The sequence below is a fragment of the Nipponia nippon genome, unplaced genomic scaffold (assembly GCF_047370975.1).
Source record: "Nipponia nippon isolate SJK-2023a ecotype South Korea unplaced genomic scaffold, ASM4737097v1 scaffold_6, whole genome shotgun sequence".
In the NCBI taxonomy this organism is placed as follows: Eukaryota; Metazoa; Chordata; class Aves; order Pelecaniformes; family Threskiornithidae; genus Nipponia; species Nipponia nippon.
The window spans coordinates 6,858,255-6,874,460 of NW_028262380.1; the positions used below are offsets into that span (position 1 = coordinate 6,858,255).

A 16,206-nucleotide genomic window follows, 5' to 3' on the forward strand; every position below is an offset into this window, starting at 1 on the left:
GGCAAGGGTGGTGGCTCTGCCTTCATTAGCAAAGCTGGTTTATTTTGCTATTTGGGGAACAGAGATCAGACCATCTAATGGTGCAATCTGCGTAGGATTTTTCACTGCCTGACCTTCTTCCACTGCTAAAGCTGTTCCAAAATGTTCCACTAGCATCGGGTGGCCTCTCTGCTGAGCTGGCTGTGTAAATTAATTCATCTCTGTCCCTACAGCTTTAACTCTTCTTGTGTCTCTCCATTATTTCTTTATAGACTGGGTCAGGCAGTTTAATAGCAAAGGAAAGGCTTTCTTCAAGCAAAGCCTCTTTCCGGGATACCTGGGGTGTCGTATCCGAGCTTACAGTGACAGGGCTGTACGACTGTTATCCTAAGACACAGCCCATGAAGAGTAGGTAGGGGGCATTGTCACCCTTCCACTGATGACTCAGTAGAGCTAAATTTCTCCCCGTCACCCTCTGTTTACCAGAGAGCTATTTAAGTGAAGCTCCCTGCATTCCCATTGACAGGCTCCTAAGGTTTTCCATCACCAGACCTACCTTATTAACCATCTGTGTACGTTTGAGGCTTCAGATCAGTCAGCAATCATCAGGTGGTGATTGTGTCAGTTGTGTACAAAGCAGCAGCACAAGAGGGGTCCGTGTCCTGCTTAGCCCTGTCAGAGAGAGCCGCCAAGCAGAAGAAAAAAATCTTCAAGCCGTTCTGACAGTTGCTGCCCAGAAAAGAGAGCTAGCAGGAGTTGCACGCAACATGGTGAGCTGGAAGAGGCTGGAAGGAGCCAAGAGGGCGTGAGGCTGAGTTACGCTTTGGGCACTAAAATGTTTTGCTGCAGCTTTGGGTGTTGTCCTCTGTGTTATCTCTCTTTATGATCTGGTATCTTCTCCTGTTGGTCTATTTTTCTGTGCTTGAAATGTGCAGCAAGCACTACGTGGCAAGTTCTGTGTACTGTGGTGATGACACAAATATTCATGCAGAGATCTGTGCCTTATACTTGATAATATCACATCCTTAACTGTAATAATGTTGTGGAGTGTCTGCCAACATGCAGTCTAAAATCTGACACTAAATAATCCTGATACATGAAAAATCTTTGATAACAGATTTCCAAGTACTTATTTGGCTATGATACACAAGCAAGACAGCCACAGGATGATTCACTGCCTTAGAGTTTGGGCTCAATGGCCTAATGGCTCCTTTTGGAAAGGAGTTCTTCCAGAGAGCAATCTTGTCTGGAGAAGACGGCTGATTTATGCTCGCTTATTGCAACAGACCCCCCAGTCCTGTCTCCGTGGTGCTTGGAGAGCGGTCAAAGTGCTGGCTGTAGCGATGCTGCCACTGCGGCCCTTGCAGTCCCCGAGGCAGGAATGGTTGGCGGTGGCCCTGTGCCTCCAGCTGTGGTTCGCAGCCTGTCTGTAACCAGAAAATACCGGTGTTTGTAGCAGAAATGCTGCTGTAACCCGGGGAGGTGGGTGAGGAGGAGACCGCTTGTTACAGGTCACAGCGCGAGGTGGAAGTTCCCTCTGGTGGAGGAACAGACCCACTACAGAGGGAAGAGCAATGTGGCGATGTAGATGCTGGACTCTCTTTGGATCGCCCTCTAGCAGATAATTTTTAGAGGTGCTGAACTTGAACTACCTGTGTGTCTATACCTGCAGATTTAGCTGAAGACTATGGGTGCTCTTGTTTTTGTGGGGAGCAGGTCCAGAGAGCCTACATAATAAAAGGTGATGCCGTTATGGAGGACTTTGAGCTGAGCAGAAGAAAGGTGTTAGGTAAGGGCCGGGTGTTGTGTGATGATGGGCAGGAGCGTGAGGATGGCTGTGGCCACCTGGGACTGGAGAGGTCTGTGATCCGCTCCTGGCTCTGCTACCTCTGGTTCAAAATGTTCGGCCTCTCCCTAGAAGAGTTCCTCACAGGTTACTCGCGATACCTTAGGGAACGTCAGCCTCTTCCAGCTATGCTGTCTCAGAATGACGGGGAAAATTTGCTGCAGATGCAGAGCCCTAGAAAAGAACAACGTGTCGGGCATGGAGGCAGGGATCCTGCCGTGCAGCCAGGGTGGCTGGAGCCCTGGCCCTGACGCCTGAAGCCAGGCCAATTGCTCCAGGGAGCAGCCTCCGCGTGAAGCTTGGGGCTGGTCTCACCGTGGCAAGCCCGAGAGAGATCGAAGGATTGCTGCAAGACTAAAACACACCATGAATTCCCACGGGCACGTGTGCTTCTGATAGAAGATGAAAACCAAAGCAGTGGAAGATGATTTTTGGCAATCTGATCACATTTGGCATGTGCCAACGTAGTGAAGGAAGAGAAGAAGAACCCAAAGGAAACGTAGGGAAGAACAACCTGCAGGTCAAGCCAATGTCTGTTCTGCACGTGGGCAAATGTTCCTCGTGGAAATTGGACTGGACAGCCGTGAGGCCTCCTGATGAAATCACACGTGGAGGAGAGGTTGCTGGCTCTCATCATCGACAGTGGCGGGGATTCACCTGGCTCCTGCGGCTGTCACCTGTGCCTGCAAACTTGGGGGCGCGGAGGAGGATCCCTCTCTTCCTTTATACCCAGGGAGCCCACCAGCACCACGCCTTAGCTCTGCCCTTCTGTTGACAGAACAGCCGAGCGGGTTTGCTTCGTGCCCTGCTGGGCTGCGGGGCTCCCGCGGCGCACGCGTGTCCGCCCGATGCCGCAGCGTGGGGAAGGGCCCCCTGCCCGGCTGCCGCAGCCGCCGCCCTCCCCGCACCCGAAAGCTCCCCCTACACCCGCGGCTCTCCCGCTGGGGAGCCCGGCGGGGTCCCCCCCCCTCCTGCTCCCGCAGCGCCCGGCGCGGTGGGGGGCGGCCGCGGGCCCTGCCCAATCTCCGCCGCCGGCCCCGGCTGCGCGTTGGCTGCCGGCGGCGCCGCCAGTGAGGCTGCGCTGAGGCTGCGGGGCCGGATGGCCGAGCCGCCCGCCCCGCTCACTCGGGCGGCGGCCGGCGGCGGGCGAGCAGACGGGGCGAGCCCTCCCTGCCGGGAGAGCCAGCCCTGCGGCAGGCAGCGCCATGGTCTCATGGATCATCTCCAGGCTAGTGGTGTGAGTAACTGCCGGGCTGGCACCTTGCGTGCCTGTGCCCGCATGTCTGTGTGTGTGTGTGTGCGGGGTCTGCGCCCTGCCCGCTGCCTGGCCCCCGCCTCGTCCCCGCTACGAATACGCGGTGGCGACCCGGCTAAAATTAGCAGGTTGTTGTTAGGGTCGGGGCTCTGGGCTGTTCGGTGGGTGAGGGAGAAAATAGGTGGGTCGAACGGTATTTTCCCGCGTGGGAAAATTACCAGGGGGTGGAGGGCAAAATGCTGCCGTGCCGTCCGGCGCAAGGTGACGGGGGAGAAGGAGGGCGGCTGGCATCGCCCCGTGCTCGGCGATGAAAGGGCTCGGGGGTCCGGAGGGGGAATCGAGCATCAGCGGGTGGGAAAATGGACGTGGATTTGGGCAGCGGGGCTTTTGTTAGCGGGGCTCGGCGCGGCTGGCTGGGACTCGCGAGAGGGCGCTGGGAGAGGCTCTCCCAGCCGCTGTTTTCTTCTCTCTTTTTTTTTTTTTTTTTGTAAAAGAAATATCAAATATTTCTTTCCTCTTCGCAACTTGCCGCCCACCCTCTCAAAAGGTGTTCTCGATTTCCCTTTAACCTGTCAGCCTGGGAGGAGAAGTGTGTGGCTCTTTGCACTTGTCCTACACCTTTTCCATAGCTGGAAGCGCTATAGGTGGGAATACATGCAGAAATTCCCTGGAAATGCTTCCCAGACAACAGGGGAAAATGGAGCGAGCTCGAGGTATATGTTCATCTGCCCCACCTGAGAAGAGATTCAGTGGGAAAAGGGCGGTTTTGATGCCACTAGGAAAATTCCGGGGCGGGGGGAAGTTCAGGCTTAAGGTGGGGGCAGCAGGATGTCTGATCTGCCTCCCTTCTGGAAATGTGGCTGGTCAAGGTTAGTGCGCTGAATCAGATGAATGATTTGCCAGTTTTCTCTGTCTGGTACATATAGCTGCAGATTCAGGAGAACATCTGTTGTGCTCTTAAGTTATTGTAGAGGGTCTGCAAGGGCCTGTCACTTTCTTTGTCTGAAAGAAACGTGCCATGATGTTGCACCATCAGCATAGTTCCAGAAAGGCATTTTCAAGGTCTCCTCTTTTGCCATATGAGATGAAACGTCAAAGGGAAAACTCACCTTGATCTTAGCTATCTCTCCATATCACTAAGACATTGGGTGGCTGTCAGATATGAAGATTTTTGGGGGGTTCAGAGTTGAATTTAGCCCCTGGAGGTATATGATCTGGATTCAGCTGCAGCTGTTGCTAGCCATTATTGGCTTTGCACTTCATTCTGGGAAAACGTGTTAAATATTTAAATGATTTCATGTGAACAGTATAACTGTGCAGATATCTCTGACAGCAGTGTGAGATGTAGCGTGTATTGTCCAAGGCTGCTTTTCGTTCTTCTCTACTAGACTAATTTCCACTTTGAAAAAACCTGTCATCGTGTAACCCGGCTAATCCTCAAGAACAAAGAATGTCTACAGAGAGATGGTAGTTTAACTTACTTGCCTCGGCACATGCACATATACACGGGTGGTTTCATCTTAAGACACAGGGACTGGGTAAAAATCTGATAGGGGCAGGACATAGAGCAGTTGACATCTGCAGTCAGGTAATTAGCTGAACACACAAACCTTCCCGTTCTCTTCAGCTTTATTTACCTGAATAGCGTGTCACGGTATGAAATCAGCTGTGTAGAGGGTGGTACCAGTTATTTGTTATACTAGAATTTCAATAGCAAATAACAATTTGAATATGCAGTGTAAATATTAATCATTCAGTAATCATAGTAATAATTTAAAAAAGAATTTTGCAAGGAAACCTAGGGCAAGCCAAGCCTGATCACCACTTTCTTTGCACTGCTCCTTAGTATACATCCATCCTTTAAGAATGTTTTGCACCAGGAAGTGCTGGTTTGTTACGATCCCAGCAAGGAACTCGAACTCTGTACAGTATTGCTTAAAATACCATTTACTAGAGCTAAAATTATAAAGAAATAGAGGAGAGTATAAATAGTTTTACATCCCTTCAGATGCTGGAAACCCTGAGCTGCCTCACATGGAACAGCCCTCCAGTCTGGGCGCAGCACACGGTGCAGATCTGGCTGTGGAAAGGTTACCTTACGTATTGGTCTTTTGAGCCCTTACAGTATTTTCTTTTTTTAAAAAAGAAAAAAAACAACAGAAAAGGCAATTCTATTAATCATTTCTACTGTCAGATGAAAAGGACGTTCACAAGAGAACTTGTTGCTGCACTTTTAGATGAAGACGAACGAGGACATGCAGGTGGTTTAATTGCTGGTGACCACTGCGTGCTTCCTACAGGCTCCTTCGTTACAATTAACCGGCTGAGTTGATCCTGCATCCAGGATCCACCGCGCAGGCCAGGAGACCAAGCTGTGCCTGCAGCACAGCACAGGCCTGCGCCCGCTCAGGTTAACTGTTAGGTGGATCACCGACTCCTCACTGTACAGTGGTCTTCAGATTAGGATCGTGATGAAGATTTAATCTATCTAATCTGGTTTCCCCATCTCATTATGAATCGCTAGTTGATCCATCAGTACAGACAGCTGTTCTCTAAGCAGAATGGCTACCTGGTTGGGCTTTTTTTTTCCCCTGCTCATGCCTATTTAGTTGTTTTTTCATCAAATCTTACCGACTCATAAGGATTATGAGGAAAATGGTGTGGTGTGGTTTAGTCACACCATGAATGTTGCTTTGTGCTTTACGACTTCTGCTGATCTCCGTGGGGGTTATGTCTGATATGACTCAGCTAACAGAAAGGGCTTTAAAACAAAAAGCAAACCTTTGCTTTGGCTCTTGGGTGCTTTGTTGCTTCCACTGTCTCTGATTCGGTTCTTGCCATCTCTGTCCTGGCAGTTTCTATTTCCAAAATGTTGCTGAAGGAGAAGAGCCTGTGAGCATTTCTCAGGCACTTCAGTGGGAAGTCAGGCAGCTTATTGCAAACCTTCTCTTACATCATTTCAGCTTTAGTGTTCGGGCTTTGTGTGCATGCTGATCCAGAGTGCTGGCTTGTTCTGTCCTGCCCGCAGAGCTGTGTGCTGGTAACCCCCAGAGAAGAAATGACAAAAACTTCAGGGCAGCATCTTATACTGCCGCAGCTGTGTGTTAAAGTCGAAACTTTGTTATTGTCAGGATCTGCACTGGGTACTGTACAAATGTGAAACAAAAAGATAATCCTGTCCCTGGATATCTTTTGCCTTTAAGAGCTCAATACTCATCCTCCTGTGGTCCAGGTAGTTTTTTCACCCGCCTCAATGAGAACTAAATCAGGGTGTTCTTTTTCTCATTATAGTAGATTACAGGTGACTTTTCCACTGAGGGATGCCTGCGATCCCTGTAATTGCAATTGTTGCATCTTGGAATTATTTGTTACTTTGTCTCTTACAATAACTGGAATGGGATAGCATCATTATTCGTGGGTTAATTACACTCTCTGAGTACATCTCAAAGGACACCCGGGAACACCTGTATCTCAGTTTCCTCATCTGTGAAGTGTAATGAACTGTGCTGAATTTGTCTTCTCTGAGACAGACCAGAAGGGATCAGTGGCACGTCCTACCGTCTACAGTTTATTGCTATTCATTTTGAAGGAGATTCTTTTTTGCTTCAAGTGGTAGAGGCCACTCTAGCAGAAGGACTTCGGTATTGCAGTCCAGTTCAGCTGCAGTGCACAGCACTGGCAATCCTATGTGGTTACTGGTCTGCTGTACCTTTTGGCTGTTGTCTAAAAGCATTTTGAAGTTAAAAGTGGTATATAGAAATGCAGCCTGTTGTATTTGCATGGAAATCCTATTTTCCCAGAAACACGGAACTTGCTTTTTGTGCTTGGGATCACGCAGAACAGAAATACAGGTTTTGGCTCCAATTCTGAAAGTCAGGCACATCACACTGCCCATTGAAAGCCTTTCAATCTGGAACACGTGGCAGAGGAAGGAGATGTCCATAGAAACGAGGCTGGATCAGGCAGGTCATCAATAGTTGGGATGATACTGCATGACTTAGGCATTTGAATTCCTGCTGTCAGGAGCTCAGAAGTGCATTAGAAATTATTAGAAAATGGTTAAATGTGTTCTTCGTGGTGAAAAACCACAGCCTTAATTATGCTTTTTTGCCTGTATTTGTTTTCTTTTAAATCAAAATATCAGTAATGGCCTGCCTGATCTCTTATCGTTTGATGTGAAATAGGGTGGCAGCCTCAGATATATTCACTGGGAATTCCCGGCCCTGTGTGGAAGTAACAGGGATTTGGGGATTTATCAGAGGCATCCATTTTTCCGGCTGTCACTGGCAGTGGGTAGGTCTGAACAAAACCAAAGAGGAACCAAAGAATTATTTAAACTGATGAGTGAAATTTCCTTCCTTGTCACAGTTTCTCTGCTTTCTCTTTCTTGGTGACTGTGTGCCGTTTTAGCAAGGGTGGGTGAGATCGGCCACCCCCATCCTCAGCTGGTGTAAATCCATAGTGCTACTGAGTCAGACATTGATTTAATCAAAAGACACTGCTTACATCAGTAATGAATTTCCATTTTAGAGAAACTTAGCAGAGCCTTCCTCCTCCTGTTTTTCATGTGTATGAAGAGATTTATGAATGAAAAAGAAAAAAAATGTCACGTAATAGAGACTATATGATGGTAGAAAAGGATATCTTGTATCTTCTTTACCAGAGGCAGGCAGAGACAGGATCTGCTCGAGTGGGTGAGGGCTGTTCTCATGAAGGCATAGCACAGCCCCGCGCTTTTGGTTATTGGTATGCCGGCATTAGCCTTTCAGTTGATGTATACCACGTATGTGAAGGTCCTTCTTCAGAGTCTACGTTATTTACTCGGTGCTGGCAGGTGATGTGAAGGATTCTGTACAGGCCTCAACACCAGTGATGCAAAATTCTAGAATCATAGAATTGTTTCTGTTGGAAAAGACCCTTAAGATCATCAAGTCCAACCGTTAACCCAGCACTGCCAAGCCCACCACTAAACCATGTCCCCAAGCGCCACATCTACACGGCTTTTAAATACCTCCAGGGATGGGGACTCAACCACTTCCCTGGGCAGCCTGTGCCAGGGCCTGACAGCCCTTTCAGTGAAGAAGTATTTCCTAATATCCAACCTAAACTTCCCCTGGCGCAGCTTGAGGCCGTTTCCTCTCATCCTATCACTTGTTACTTGGGAGAAGTAAAACCCATGCTGACTGGGCCTCATCCCCTGGTTGTCCTGTACGTGCCGCGTGATGGCACTCAGGATGATCTGCTCCATAACCTTCCCCGGCACCGAGGTCAGGCTGACAGGCCTGCAGTTCCTTGGATGAATGATTATGTGAAAATACAGCAATGGACCTCGTGTGGCTTGAGCTCTCTGCTAAGGCTCTGGAATGAGTTTGCAGTAGACTCTCTTATGTGCTCTGAAGCTGGGAAGTGGGAAGGGCAGACCACTGCCATACATGCAGAATTTGCTAAGAAACATTGCCTATACAATAAGGTGGTGGAATCCGTCTGAAACAGATCTTGCAGTCTTGCACTGCTGCTCTCCCTCGCCTGAAGAGCAAGTGGTCTCTGTGGCTCCCAGCTCAGAACCTGTTGGTGACAGTAACTGACAGAGCAGCATCCAGCGCAGGTGCGACATTTGCTTTGCCCTTCATGTGAAATGTGACCGTGCTGATCACACTGCAGGGGACAGCGCTGCCTGCTGCTTTGTCAGCCGTGACCCAGATTTTCCTGCACAAGCACAGATGTGCTGGAAACGCTCTTAGCCCCGATGGGGAAGGTTTTCTTGCACGCACATCACAGATGGTTACTAGTCCTGGTTTGGACTAGTAAGGAAGGACATTTTACCAAACTAGAAGTTGTGGAATATAGCTAAGGGGCTTGGCTTTTGCACCTGCTTTAATACAATATTTTGCCTTTGTGGGACCCTTTCCATTTCACTGTATGAAAGCACTTCGAAGCATTAATTTAGTAAGTATTGTGTCATCAGAATGATTTTTACTGCCATTGTGCTGGTAAGGGCGCTGAGGCACAGAGAGATCGAGTGATGTGTCCAATATTCCACAGAAAACCTGTGGTAACAGGTAATATATTTCCTTCAGGCTCCTTGATCAATAAATTAATGAAAGGGGATCTGATCAAGGGAATTGAACATTGTGTTTGTGGTTTGTTTTATGGATTTGTGATGGGTGTGGGAGGGGTGAAACAAAACTACAGACCTAAATAAATGCTGCCTGAAGCAGTCAAACAACCAAAGGCTTAAATATTCCGAATAATGACCCCTTCCCTTTCAGATCCTCAGTGCTGTCATCAGTGTCATAGACGGCAGAATGCAACAGCCAGACTGCCTAATTCAGGCTACTAAGTCAGGCATTACACTACTTAAAATTGATTACTTAGTCCCAGCAGGGAGATTTAGTGCCAAGTTACTCAACCTGTGGTCCACAAGATGGCTGGCAGTCCACAAAACATCACGCAGCCCGTGAAAACATTTCAGCCCTGAAACAGAACCCCTCATACAGGCAGTCGTCAATTATGTACTAACTGATTTAATCAAGTGATACCATTTTTTACTACATTTTTTAGTTAGAAGTTTTGTAATTATATCTACTGAATTACATTTTGTAAAATATTAACATTTCAACATTGTACCCATTCCATGTGACTTATTATTTGTCATCTATCCTTAAGCAACAGTGGGATATAAAATGTATGTTTCTTTCAAAGGGTCAGGTGGCGCAGTGAATAGGAGAGGTTGAGAAACACTCTTCTGTGCTCTTATCGCGGTTAATAGAGGGAGAGAGGCATCTCTAAGGAGCTTCCATTAAAGGTGATGTGTTGCGTAGAGAGCTGTTTGGTCAAGAGGAAATACTTGGTACAGAGAGGACAAAGGAGGGCATATAATCACGCCTACTACTTCTTGAGCAGCTGCTTCTAAGTACTAAGCACTGCATTTGCCTTTCTGCTTCCATGCTTTCAGTGGACAGAGGTAGTTATCTTGGGAACTTTCAGGCTAATCGTAAAGGTAGGTGAAGACTGCCCAGGGCAGTGGTGCAGTCACGGTCCGTGGAAGTATTCAAAACACGTGTGGATGCGGTGCTTAGGGACATGGTTTAGAGGTGGACCAGGCAGTTAGGGTAACGGTTGGACTCGATGATCTCAGAGGTCCTTTCCAACCTGAATGATTCCATGATTCTATGAAGATTTGAGTACTGCACATTGGCCAGTTTGGATTGCCGTAGAACCTTTATATGTCAAAATTTCTTCCATGTCTTCATTAGGCAGCTAGGATCTGAGTCTAGGTTTCCTTTTGTCCGACTCTGCACTTGGCCTGATCAGGGCCACTCAGCAGATTTCAGATAGGCCTTGTGAGATGAACTGGCTCAATGGAGGGATGCATCCATGTAATTGAGCGCTTCGCAAGCAAAACACTTACATGGCAAAATCTCACTTAAATCACCTGTGTTCTTGAAGTTAATCACTTGCTGCTCTTTGCAGAGGAAGATGTCATGTACTTTTGTTATCACTCATATGCTATTTAGATGGTAAACTGTTTTGGGCAGGAACTCTTGTTTAGTGTTTTTGATTTTACAGCACTGTAGACAATGGGGTTTAGTCTCTAGTTGGTTCTCCTAAGTTCTGTAGTAATATAAAAATAAATAATATATGAATAAATGCAACTCTGCCTTCTAGGTGAATCATTTATGAGACTGATCCTGTGCTCCTTGGTAATTTCTTTATGACACTATTACTGGTACAGCATTCATGTTCTGTTTTGGGATTTCACATGCATGTAGTAAGACAAGATTCCTGCTCTGATGAGCTCCTGATTTAAACTGATGAAATACAGGCAAAACAGATGGTGAGCAGAGTGGTGAGAATGAACTAGAATAAGTGACAAAATGAAAACTGTGTTTTATCTTTTTATCTTTCTGTGACTTGTGTGCTTCTGAAGAGAAGGACTGAAATAACAGGACACACCTGCTCATTCTGCCGGCAGGACCCAGGAAGGCACTCCAGACCTGGAGTGGCATGCCAGAACTAGAAACATGGGTGATATTTTCCCAAGCTTCATATACAGAACAACTCCATCTTTTGATACGAGGCTCAGAGCAGACATATCTCCTTAGTGGGGTACCCTGCTTTTTGTTTCACGTAGAAAACATTTTGCAGGATCTAGAAGGGGAGGACAAGGAATTTTAATTTGATGTGGGTGGTAAAGCAGTGACCTGCAGGCTGGTAAAAGCTGCCAGATAGCCAGAAGAAGGGCAAGGGTGGTAGCGAAGAAGTAGAGAAGTTGGTTGTACAGTAAGCAGAAATGAAGAGCAAGGATTATGTTTCAGAAGGCACACACATGTATATGGAGGCAGAGGATTAGGTGTCAAGTTGGAGATTGACTCTCGGGAGCGACAGGGGGACAGCTGGGAACGCTGGCCTGGTGTCACGCTCGGTAAAGGTTTGTTTCTTCAAATGCTGCCTACTTGCTTGCTGCGTCCCTCGCTGCTAATGCACTAATTGCTAATAAATAACCAACCAACCAATTCCAAAGAAGGGATCAATCAACCGGTCAATAAAGCTGCATTCCGTCTTTCCCCCTTCTCTCTCATGGAGCCAACAGTAATCTTTTGCTTTCCAAAATGGCAAATTTTACAGGACAACAAAACCAGCATTGAAGAACCTGTTTGTGAGGAGCTGGAAAGAATGCCCCTCACGTCTGGAATTTTGTGCCTTTTTGGACGGGTCCCAGGGATGCCAGGGCAATGTGTGTAGCCTGCCTTCGAGTCTACCGAGCAATTCAATGCTATCAGCGTCAACAAACAGTTGCAGCTCCTGCTCAAGAAGCACTGCTGTTCTGTTAAGTTCATACTGTTGCTTCCTTTCATTCAGCTCAGTTGAACTCATTTATTCTATTTCTTGTTTCCAGCCTCTAAGTAAGTGTTTTTAGAGGAAAGCAAAAAACTGACAGACATTTCTTGCCTCATGTTTTGGAGGGAGGCTTATGACCAATAACCAGCCTCCTACAAGGGAGGAGGGAAGGACTAGTGCTGCAGATTTTGTGTGAGAATACCAAGAGCCTGGATTCAGTGGTGCTGCAAACTGCCTGTGGGAAGAGGGCAAGTTATTTATTCTTTCTTAATTTGGTACCTGTAAAATAGGCTTAGTGATAACTTCTGTCCATCTAAACTATCAGTTCTGCTTTCATGTGATAGACCCTGATGCGGGCATGAGGCACACTCTCTGGAGTAGAATTGGAGAGGCAATGTAAATATGAATTTTGAGCTGAAATTTCCAAGCCAATGGTCAAAAGTTCAGGGGTGCTGTGGGATGTTTTGTGTAGACCGGCCTCGTTTGTGGCAGCGCTCTCCTGACAGTCCCTGAGAGGCACTCATGGAGGAGTGAAACCAGGAATCTTAGATGGCATTTCATGAGGAATACCCTTCTAGGGAGGGTAGATGGGAAGCACCTGGTCAAGATTAAGAACAGAACAATCACAGGAAGATGACCTTCTCCTGTCATCACAACACTTCATGGCTCCCTTTGTCGTGATGTCTTCGGCACAAGTGCCCTAACACTTGATGTGAGCATGTGGGGAGAGCAACTTACCCAGGCTGCAGGTCCCATTAAATAGCCATAGTGATAAGGTTGCTGTTCTGCCTCAAGCAGTTCCCACAGGGCTGCTCTGGGGCATGCTCTGCCTTGGGCCCTTTCGTGGATGAGCAGTTTGAGGCTCTTGAGCCTCATCCTGCTCGTGGAAGGGTTCTGCTTGTCGTGCTGCCTCTTCTGCTGGGGACTTGGGAGGACACGTGTCTGTGCATGTTTAAACTTAGACCTGTGAGCCACCCAGATTATGTGACCCACAAGAAACTATCCCCAGTGTTAGATCAGCCTGAATAGCACCATCTGGCTCCTAAAAATCTACCTGCAGAATTCATGGTGACAGTTTAAGGAGAAAGATGGATGCTGGAGCTGCCCTGAGGCTAAAAGGCTTTGGGTTTAGCGATATATTTCATGGGAAAAGATGGAGTGGTTTCACCGGGCTTGCATGGGTGGAGAACGAGCACCAGACTGGCGGCTATATGGAAATGAATTGATGCTCAGTGTTTAGATTCCACTGAACATGTCCCTCTGCAAAAAACCCCACTATCCTAGCTGGTATTTTTGCTGGAAATCACAGCAGAGAAGCCAGGGATGTAATGGACACAGGCACTGAATGAGACTTTCTCCCTTCCAGATGATCTGTCTAGGTCTGAGTTAAAGCACATTGGCAAGGCAGCTTGAAGGCTGTTTGCATCTTCCCTGGCTTAATTGTACCTGTTTTGCAGCTGAACAAAGGATTCCACTTTCCAGGTTTATTGTTTTCACTCTGCTTATAAAGATTTCGGTCAAAACAGAAAGATGTTGCTATTTAGAAAGAACATTAATAATTAAATTGAGATACTCCGGGGAATATACCCCATAAGGCTGGATTTGTTGAATTTAAGTAGATCATCATCATTTCCATGGCAACACGCTCTGCTGTCCTATATACAGAAAGGGTCTTTCTTGTAGGATCAAATGCAGAGAGGAAGCTGTTATTTAAAACAGATACCTTAAAAACACAGACAATGACGTGAGAGTAAATAGTTTCCTGCATAAATGTTGTTGGAATTTTCTCATGTTTGTTACATTGTGCTAACCTCTTTTCATAGCTGTCAGAATGCAATCAGTCAAACCAATCCCCTGCTGACTCTAATGATTTGGGGAGAAACTGTGATCTAATGATCCTTTCTCAGGATATCATCTCTCTCTCATAGATATATCTATATCTGTAGATGTATATAGCTATAACTGTCGTGAATCTGTAACATAGACTATTGTGGTAATTTTGAACAGGCCTACTAGAATCTCTGTCTTTTACTGCCTGTACCTGTGTCTGTGCTAGTAGTCTCCCATCTTACAGCATTAGATAAAGCTTGTTTCATCAGTATTTGGATATCCTTTTGAGATCCTTGTATATGGTGTGTTCTGTTACAGCTGACTGTTAAATGGGAATTTGTAGGGACAGTCTAGTACCTGAACACTTGGAGATAATTGAGTAACCACACATTCACTTAGAAGATTAGGAGATTCTTAGATCCCACAGGAATTGCACCAACTCTTTTTCTCTAATCTAGCAATCAAATAAGTGCATCGTTTTTGGGCCCCTCACTACAAGAAGGACATCGAGGTGCTGGAGCGTGTCCAAAGAAAGGCAACAAAGCTGCTGAAGGGTCTGGAGCACAAGTCTGTTGAGGAGCAGCTGAGGGAGCTGGGGTTGTTTAGCCTGGAGAAGAGGAGGCTGAGGGCAGACCTTATCGCTCTCTACAACTGCCTGAAAGGAGGTTGTAGCGAGGTGGGGGTCGGTCTCTTCTCCCTAGTAACAAGCGATAGGATGAGAGGAAACGGCCTCAAGCTGCGCCAGGGGAAGTTTAGGTTGGATATTAGGAAAAATTTCTTCCATGAAAGGGTTGTCAAGCACTGGCACAGGCTGCCCAGGGAAGTGGTTGAGTCCCCATCCCTGGAGGTATTTAAAAGACATGTAGATGTGGTGCTTAGGGACATGGTTTAGTGGTGGGCTTGGCAATGCTGGGTTAATGGTTGGAGTCGATGATCTTAAAGGTCTTTTTGAACCTAAACAATTCTATGATTCTGTATGCTCAGAAAAGCCTTACAGGCACATGATCAGAGTTACAGAATCCTTGTGAAACAGAAAGTGATCATCCAAACAGAAAAGATGGAATTTAATAGAAAAGTTCTTGATGTAACCTTCTAACAAAAAACCCACAGTATATGAGCGAAAAAAAATCAGTTCATATCTGGAATAACTGCAGCTTCTCTGTTTTGTCAGTGACAGTAGGCTAAGTGGTGCATTGCCAAATTTTAATAAGAACTGCCACAAAAATTCCCAACCCTGGCTTGTGGTAAACCTGAAGGATCAAGGGTGGATGTTCTGCAGACAGAGGGAATAAATAGCTGGAAAACGTTGATTCAATGCAAACCTCAGTCATTTTCTCATCCCTAAGGTAATACCAGGGCTTCAAGTTGCGTTAACTGGTGCAGCTCTGCTGAAGTCAGTGAGTGCTGTAAGTCTAGCCAGGTCAGAATCCCAAAGTTGTGTTTGTAGCTCAGAGGTGAGGGCCTTGTAGAGGGTGCCAGCTGGATCCTAGAAAATGGAATATTATAGGATGGAAATTGGCCAGTTCAAGACAACAGAGGACTTCTGTTCCTTACGACCCTCAAGTTAAACTGCCCTTTGAGGGGTGACAGATTGAGGGTAGAGGGCTCCCAAAGGCACGATTCTGTCAGGACAGTTATTCTAAACGTGTTTCATTTTAGTGTTGGGAATTTCATCAGCAGATTGGCATATGGCTTTACCTGCACTTCAGCAACGAGAGCCAATCAAATGCACCGTCCCAAAGCCCGTAATCAAGGTATCTCTGACCTCAGATCTGGAGCTCTCTGTTGAGCTTCAGTATTGAGCTTCTCTCTAGTAAGCGTTCATAGTCACTGAAAGCTGAGGATGAAGAGCATGACTGCCTTCTCTTTAGATTCAGTCTAAAGAATCCTAATGCCTCATTGCAGACCACCCAAGCACGTATATTTTAAAAGCTACTTTAATTGTGTCAGACAGGGAGAAACTCTGTCATCTCTCATGCTTCATCCCTGTACCCTTATGTGAAGACCTGTTACAGAGGGTGCTGGATGTTGCAGTATGCTAGCTAACCACGGCCTGCTGCCATTAGCCCTTAGCTTGCATCCCTGATCCTGGCTATCTTAAATCCTTTTCAGTGCTGCTTTGCAGGCTTTCCAGAACTGGGAATCCCAAGGGCTCGCTGACAGCCATTTCCAGGGCCCAAGGGAATGTGACGTACATGACTGATGATATGACCCTATGCGTATTTCTACAGATTATTCCTAGATCACTGCAGAATGAGCAGAGCTGGTTAAGAGACTGCATACAGCCAGAGTGAAAGATCTTGCCTGCTGTCCATGAGGCAGGACATGCATTTTAAGTACATAAATACTATGCCAGATTTTGCACAGTACTGGAAACTGAACCCGTCTGCTTTCCTTGTAGTTTGTGTATGATTCATAGTTAAGCTCATGTAAACCCACTGTATAAAATCTCTTC

The 16,206-nt window shown here is 46.7% G+C and overlaps 1 protein-coding gene across 2 annotated transcripts in view; it reads left to right on the plus strand.

Annotated features, from left to right (window-relative positions):
• Positions 1-2,844: 2,844 nt before the first annotated feature.
• The window catches only part of REEP1 (receptor accessory protein 1), a 72,415-nt gene continuing 59,053 nt past the window's right edge, over positions 2,845-16,206 (plus strand). Inside the window, exon 1 of one of the 2 annotated variants that reach the window (XM_087736254.1) lies at positions 2,845-3,062. In XM_087736254.1, coding sequence (XP_087592380.1) covers positions 3,031-3,062 — 32 coding nt within the window. In that variant the 5' untranslated portion in view covers positions 2,845-3,030. The remainder of the gene's footprint in view (positions 3,063-16,206) is intronic. The other variant, XM_087736255.1, reaches the window with a different exon arrangement.